The sequence below is a fragment of the Triticum aestivum genome, chromosome 6B, assembly GCF_018294505.1.
Source record: "Triticum aestivum cultivar Chinese Spring chromosome 6B, IWGSC CS RefSeq v2.1, whole genome shotgun sequence".
NCBI lineage: Eukaryota > Viridiplantae > Streptophyta > Magnoliopsida > Poales > Poaceae > Triticum > Triticum aestivum.
The window spans coordinates 355,368,329-355,375,449 of NC_057810.1; the positions used below are offsets into that span (position 1 = coordinate 355,368,329).

The following is a 7,121-nucleotide window of genomic DNA, read 5'->3' on the forward strand; positions in this document are numbered from 1 at the left end:
CTCTTATTACCACCAGCTGCCTTCTTCAAGCCATATGCCACTCTGCAGTTCATACAAACTTGCTACTCGCTGCTAAGCAGAGAGTGCAAGGTAGCTAGCTTGTAGTTGGAGATGAGGAGAAACTTCTTTGGCCCGGCCATGGACGCGGCGAGGAGGTGGGTCTCCGCTCCACGAGATCGTTCGTCTGGTGGGGGAGGTGGTGGTGTGGTTGACGACGACATGGCCGACGACTTCGTCCACGTCGAGGCGCCGGCGGTGGATAAAGCCATGCCGGCGGCTGACACTCTCCCTCCGCATCGAGGAAGGGTAATGACATCCTACTCCCTTGTACATCTTCTACGAGCTCAGTGCAACTGGGATGCTCCACTAGTGGAGATTGGGGGAGGGTGGCATGGCTGCCCTCCTGGCGCTAAAACCGGGTGGAAACACAGACCGTGTCTTCTACTTGTCGTTGCTCTCGAAGATCGATCCAGTTACTATGAGATTGGATCTTGGTGATCGTCGTTTTAGGGATGTAAACGCATGAGAAGTACGTAGAATTATTGGTCTAGTTGGAGGTGGTGGTCAGACTCGTGTTTTGTGTAGGATGTGTTTGCGTAATAGGCTAGAGGTGCTTGAGACAGTGCACGAGCTGCTTGGGAATGATTATGCAAAGTGTGCGTCGATTTCAATTTTACGTTTGAAGAAGATTCTTCAAAATGCAAGAAGAGAAGAACTCACTCCCGCAGTTAGGAGGAAAATTAAAGTCGCATATACCATGCTAGCTTTCTCAACATTTCTAGCTCCACAAGATCCATATGCAAAGGTAGCGGACGAGATTTCGTACATGGTACAGTACCCGGATGAAATAGACATGTATGATGTCACCGAGTACATCGTAGAGAGTCTCAGGCATGGGACTAGACGTGCGCGCCGCAGCCTCGAGCGTGGCCACGCAAGAATCGTCCTTGAAGGATGCATGCTAATTCCACAGGCAATACTAGCGTCTACCAGAAAGAACATAGTAATTTTCATGGGTTTGTTTGGGAGGCTACTGAGCTTTGCTTGAATCACATAGCAGATCCTGTTTTGCGAGTCTTGCGAGTACTTGCCGAGCGAGATCGCCACCCTAGCAGAACCGTGGATCGCTGCTTACGGACAGTCCAGACTAAAAAGAATCATCAGGCGTTATGCACCACCTGAGATTTGTTGTGGGCTTCGGGTGAGGGCGTGTACATGCATGAATTAATTCATAGTTCCTATAAATGGGAAAATTCTGAGGTGTAACTGATGAAGCTACCATTCGTGCACAGGAGCAAGAATATTCGGATAGCAGCATGGGCGCTGGTGGTGGGGATGGCACGGTACCAACTGAGATGCACAGCTCTGATGCTGATCATGACAGCGACGCTGCAAGTACCGGAGGGGGTGGGTGGACCACCAGCTCTGGATATGGATGCTTTCAAAAATATGGTAACTATCAGTGCCTCTAGTTACATTGTTTAGGCACAAAATGTTCTGCATGAAATCTAAAAGCTTGGTTTAACTGTTAATGTTATGTGTTTGACAGATTAGTGGTATAGCTGAGAGAGTGCTGCAGAAGGAGATGGCAAGGATTGATGCCGAGACTGACTCAAAGTTGATGACCCTCGGCAAGGAACTGGAATCTTCTGAGATGCGTAGCAGAAGTCTGCGTTCTCAAATGGACGCAGTCATAGCTGAGGGCAACCGCAGGCGCATGCATATGCTCACAGGTGAGCTCATTCAGGCTCTGTACGATGGTTTGCGGGATGCATTCCAGCCGGCTGGTGCCGGACAACCATGGTTCTATGGTCTGGAGCAGAAGATGTTTGATTTGTCTGGTGCGTGACATTGCATTTCTAAATCAAGATAAAAACTTGTACAACCATGGTTCTAAGGCTGATGCTATAGTACTTGATGATGTTTTGCAGTTGAGAAGGCTCTATTAGGGATAGAGCGTACATTTGAAGTTGAGGATCCTAACTTGTACAACTACAACTACCATGGAACGCGTTACTCTGGTAAATAATTGCTAAACTGTACTCATAAATCAAACCTACACATGTAAATGTTCTGCACCAAAACAATAGTTTGCACATTTGAAGTGTCTTTTCGTCTGATGAAAATAACTGCGTACAGGGGCGCGGGCAATGCGTGACAACAAGGGGAAAGGTGAGCATAACTACAAATTGTTTGTAAATTTACTTCTTCAAGTAGCTTCAAATTGAGAATTCAAATTGTATCGTTAAACTATATAATATTTATCCACATGAGCTTTTTGGGTTCAAATGTTAATGTAGTTATCCATACTTAGCTTCCCATAATGGTGTCTGTGGAAAAATGATTTTTTTGTTAAGCATGAATAAATGAATTTCATATAAATATAAATTTATCCGTAATGATTGTGAAATATGATGTTTTGTTAGTGTAGGAAGGGAGAGAGGGATTGGTGGAATTGTTCATGTATTGTTTGAGCCTCATGGGCATATATATAGGAGTACATGATCTACTTGGAGTACAAGGCAAGCCAGAATATTTCCTAGTCTAACCTATGTTTCCTAATACAATCACGTTACTCAACATCCCCCCGCAGTCACAACGGTAGCGATGCAGACGGTGAGACTGGAGAAGAATCCGAAGGCAAGCCGACGGACACCCCCCACGGTCGTAACGGTCGATGCATCGCGGAGTCGTGGCTGGAGTGGAAACCAACGAGGTTGCTCAAGCAGGCGGTAGCCCTTTGTGCCGTTTGTCGATGTAGCCGAGAGCGTGGGTGGTGGAGCCGTGGTCGAGGTAGCCGTGCGAAGAATGCCATGGTCGATGTCGAGTCGGGGTAGCCGGTGTCGAGGAAGTCGCCGTGGAGCCGCGGGCGCAAGGGGGCGCCGAGTTAGCATGGGCGCAGTGGTGTCGAAGTAGTGGTGCGCCAGGAAGTAGATGATGTTGACGACGCGTCGCGGCGGGTTTGCCAAGCCCGGGGACACATCGTAGACGAAGGCACGCGTCGGTGTTGCCAGCACCGGGCATGCGTAGACGGACGAAGACGAAGTTGACGAAGCGCCGACCAGGCTTGCCAGGCCCGGGGACACGTCGTGGATGACGGCACACATCGGTGTTGCCAGCACCGGGCATGCGTAGACGAGGGACCTGCACGAGCTGTACGCCATGTCGGAGAAGTCGGAGAGGCCAGCAGAGAAGGACTCGACGACGGTTGCGGCGCCAATCGGCGCGGGGCCAATGTCGCCCGCGGTTGTCGGAGTAGATGAAGCGGTCGGGGTAGATGACGGCGACGCTGGCGACGAACTGGTGCTGGACGAAGACAAAGGGGGTGGACGGGCGGCGGCGGCGGCTACAAAGGTAGCGGCGGCGGCGGCCAAAGAAGAGCGGCAGCGGCGGCCTGAAGGCGGCGGCGGCGACTAGGTTAGGAGTGCGGCGGCGGTGCTCGACGTAGGCGAAGAACCCTGACAGCATGACGAAGACCGGCGTGGACGGTGGCGTTCCCGCGCCAAGGGAGACGGCGCGGCGCATACCACGGGAGGTCGACGCGCGGTGACGACGGTGGACCGCGGGCCGCGGCGCTACGGCCCGAAGGGGCGACGCGGCGGCGGCGGGCAGGTCGGGGTGACGACGGAAGACCTCGGGACGGTCGCAGGGACCGCGGGCCGCGGTGCTATAGCCTGAAGGGGCGGCACAGCGGCGGAGCGCGGGGTGGTGCAACCGCGTGGACGGCCTCGAGACGGCGGCGTGGACCGCGTGCCACGCTCGCTACGGCCCGACAGGGCGACGCAGCGGCGGCGCGAGGGTCGGTGCAGCCACGGGGACGGCCTGGAGTGGACGACCTCGGGGCGGCGGTAGACCGCGGGCCGCGGCACTACGGCCCGAAGGGGCGACGCAGCGGTGACGCGGGTCGGTGCAGCCGGGAGGAGAACCACGGGGCGGCGGCGCTGCGGCCCGACGGGGCGACGCAGCGGCAGCCCGTTGCTCGATCGACGGAGGGGCGCGCTGAACTCGGAGACGATCTTCACGGGACCTGCGAAGGCGCGCGTAACCGACGGGCCAGGTCGGTCGCGCGGCGTAGATGAGGCTGATAGCGGCGGCGAGCGGGTGATCAAGCCGATCGCGCGTGAGGTCGGGGACACCGCTCGGTGAAGGCGTGGTGGCGGCGGAGTCCGAGATGAAGCCGGCGGCGGCGGGCGGCAGGGCGGTTATGATTGGCCGCCGCATGGCTCGAGGCCGCCGGGTCGGGGTGATGCAGGAGTCCCGGTCGGAGCAGGCGGTGACGGCCGGCGTAGATCGACGGGCGGGCCGTCGCGCGAACGGCGGCGGTGAAGGGCCGCCGCATGATGCGAGGCCGCCGGGTCGGGGCGACCGGCGGGTAGACGCATGGACGACGCGCGAGGCCGCCAGGTCGGTGAAGACGCCGGTGTAGTCGATGCCGAAGTCGGAGTAGAGGCGCACGGGGTCGACGGCGGCGGTGGGCGACGCAAACCGGATCACAAAGACCGAAAAACCAAAAAGTAGACGCCGATCAAAGCGATCAGCGAGAGAGAAAACCCGGATCAAAGGATCGGGAAAAAGACTCTCTAGGGCAGCCGGTCAACACGACCGGCGGACGAACCCTAGGTACGGGCGGCGCGGCCCCCGGCGGCGGTCAAGGAGGCCGACCGCCCCGGGGGCGGCGCGCAGGTGCGGAAGCGGTGGCGGCTAGGGTTTAGGATCGACTTGCGAAAGATACCATGTAGGAAGGGAGAGAGGGATTGGTGGAATTGTTCATGTATTGCTTGAGCCTCATGGGCATATATATAGGAGTATATGATCTACTTGGAGTACAAGGCAAGCCAGAATATTTCCTAGTCTAACCTATGTTTCCTAATACAATCACGTTACTCAACAGTTAGGCATCATAGAAGCAAGTGGGACATGATTATGGTTTTATTGATGCAAGAAAAAAAATCATCCCCTTGGTTAAGAAAAATTCTTTACTTAGATGAGCTACATGTAGTCAAATGCCTTTTTGTTTTCTTATTTATATTTCTTAATAACTGGTATTCCTGTGGATAAGTTTTGATATTGTGCATGTATACATGATATTCAAAGGTGATCAATATGGTAGTTGCAAAAAGTGTTGTTTCCGTACAAAAAAGAACATGTCAATCAGGCTAGTTGTATATTTGGCTAGAGTTGAACATATTATTTTTTGTTTAAGTATTTGTGCTCCGTACTGGATGTAGAAAAAATGTATGCATTTCGTAGAATCCTAGATGCAGTACAATACTTATTATTATTTAATTAAGTAAAAAACAGCTTATTAAGTTATGGATGATGATCTGCCAGATTAGTGTGAGGGTTATTATGCTGAACATTTTGTAGCTTTGATTAGCAGATAGGCTTCGTTTCATTATTCCAATACGGTGACACTATATGTGTGCTATGAGCCTATGACGTAGATGCCAAAGAAGAGTTTTATTTTACTAAATTGTAAAATAGAAATTTTTGTATGGCCTTTATGGATTCAAATAATAATGTCTTTTCTATCTTTTTCACCTGCATGTAGAAATTGATCTGCATGTAGAAATTGATACATGCAAAAAAAAAATCATGCAACGAATGTAATTTCAATAAGACTAGTGGTATATCAGTGTACAGATGAATATATTATTTCACACTATAAAAATACCTACTTACTAATTATTATCTACCGGTATGGAAATTGGTAGCGTCGTAGATGCAGTGGATTTTTTTAATACATTAAAAATAAGGTTGTCGAATTATATTTGATGAACTATCATGGTACTGTGGGAGATTTGATGCTCCTCAAAATAAAGCTTGGATTAGCGAATAGGTTGAGTTATATTATAGCCATTTAAGAACCTATGTTTTAGTCGGTAGAAAGGAGGAAAAGAAAATTCGATAGAATTATAGTAAAAGCCAACTTAGATTGTAAATAAAATTTCTATGGATGCTTAATAGATTTGATAACAAACAGGTAACAAAAATGATCAAGCTAAGAAAATGTTTTGGGTGGGTGTGTGTGTTCCTTTTCTAGAAGTGGCGTTGAGACGACGAAATGCTCGTTAGGTGAACTCACTAAGAAGAGCAGATCCGATTCCCCGCAAAAAAGTGTTAACCATTGTCTGGGTGAGTGTGGAAAGATAGTGCTCTCAAAGATAGAGTTTATTCTAAAACAAGCTAGTTTGAATATAACAGATTTTAGATCTGGTTTGCTGGATACTAATTGAAGTATAATAAACATGCATCATTGGTTCGTCTTCTACAATGCCTGAACCCTTTCAGTGCATGCTTTCAGGAGAGGCTTGGGTTCCAGTTTCAAGGACTGTTGGTTTTGCTACGCCAAATCTGCCAATGGATGGTATGTATGACATACATCCATACCAATGATTCTGTTGTTCAGTTTTGTGTGTGTTGATGACATATAATTGATGTGGTTTGATAGAAAACAGGGGTGGTGAACATAGACAGTGGCTCAAGTTCAGCTGGGCCAGCATTCGATTCATACCCGGATAGTGCACGTCTTGCAGTAAATCTGCCACAACAAAGGCGATCAAGCCCAGTAACGTATATGGGTTCTGGTTCAGCCTTTGCTTCTGGTTCCCAGCTAGCACCTCTACCTGATGTGCTAATGATGCCAGGTGATTAGTTCAGCTCCGGCTTAGGTGCATTCATGTGATTTAACTGCTTGTGGTCCTCTTATGTTTGATGTATTATGTACTTATATTTGGTGGTTCTATATTGCAAAGATGGGACAAGTTATACAACCTGTTGTCTTTGCACTCTCTCCATTTGACTTGGGGTTGCACCACCATGAGGTTTCCGAAGAAGTGTCACTTGCATGCTATGAATCCGTGCAGCTGTGCGAAAGCTCTGAAACCGACAAGTAAGTCCGATAATTGTACATATGTCTGAAGAAATAAAAACATCCATTGTTTTACTAACATTGTTTGTTAAATTGTGGTTTTTTTGCTGCAGGATTTGGTTCTGTCATGTGATTCCATTCTTGATTAAAATGTCTGGACCAATGTTCAAAGCCAAGTAAAATCACAATGTGGCCTTCGATTTAGATGTGATGGAGACAGCGGTTCGTTCCTTCAATGAAAAGGAGATAG

The 7,121-nt window shown here is 49.7% G+C and overlaps 1 protein-coding gene across 2 annotated transcripts; it reads left to right on the top strand.

Annotated features, from left to right (window-relative positions):
- The first annotated feature begins 1,230 nt into the window (after positions 1–1,230).
- On the top strand, positions 1,231–7,121 carry LOC123134133 (uncharacterized). 2 transcript variants are annotated; one of them, XR_006465522.1, is made up of 8 exons: positions 1,231–1,452; positions 1,550–1,841; positions 1,932–2,021; positions 2,140–2,172; positions 6,305–6,367; positions 6,452–6,647; positions 6,756–6,892; positions 6,985–7,121. XR_006465522.1 is itself a non-coding variant. In XM_044553456.1 (6 exons), exons 1-6 carry the CDS (start codon positions 1,270–1,272, stop codon positions 6,520–6,522), a joined length of 732 nt encoding a protein of 243 aa, XP_044409391.1. In that variant the 5' UTR covers positions 1,231–1,269; the 3' UTR covers positions 6,523–6,731. The 2 variants fall into 2 exon arrangements, 1 of the variants encoding a protein (XP_044409391.1); XM_044553456.1 differs by lacking the exons at positions 6,756–6,892; positions 6,985–7,121 and having other exon boundaries at positions 6,452–6,731.

Bases quoted from the DNA above. Each gene is read 5' to 3' on its own strand.
- LOC123134133 (XM_044553456.1), top strand. From the start codon at position 1,270: ATGAAGCTACCATTCGTGCACAGGAGCAAGAATATTCGGATAGCAGCA. The intron at 1,453-1,549 runs GTAACTATCAGT...TGTGTTTGACAG, and splicing joins TGGATGCTTTCAAAAATATG to ATTAGTGGTATAGCTGAGAG. The intron at 2,173-6,304 runs GTGAGCATAACT...GCATGCTTTCAG, and splicing joins GCGTGACAACAAGGGGAAAG to GAGAGGCTTGGGTTCCAGTT.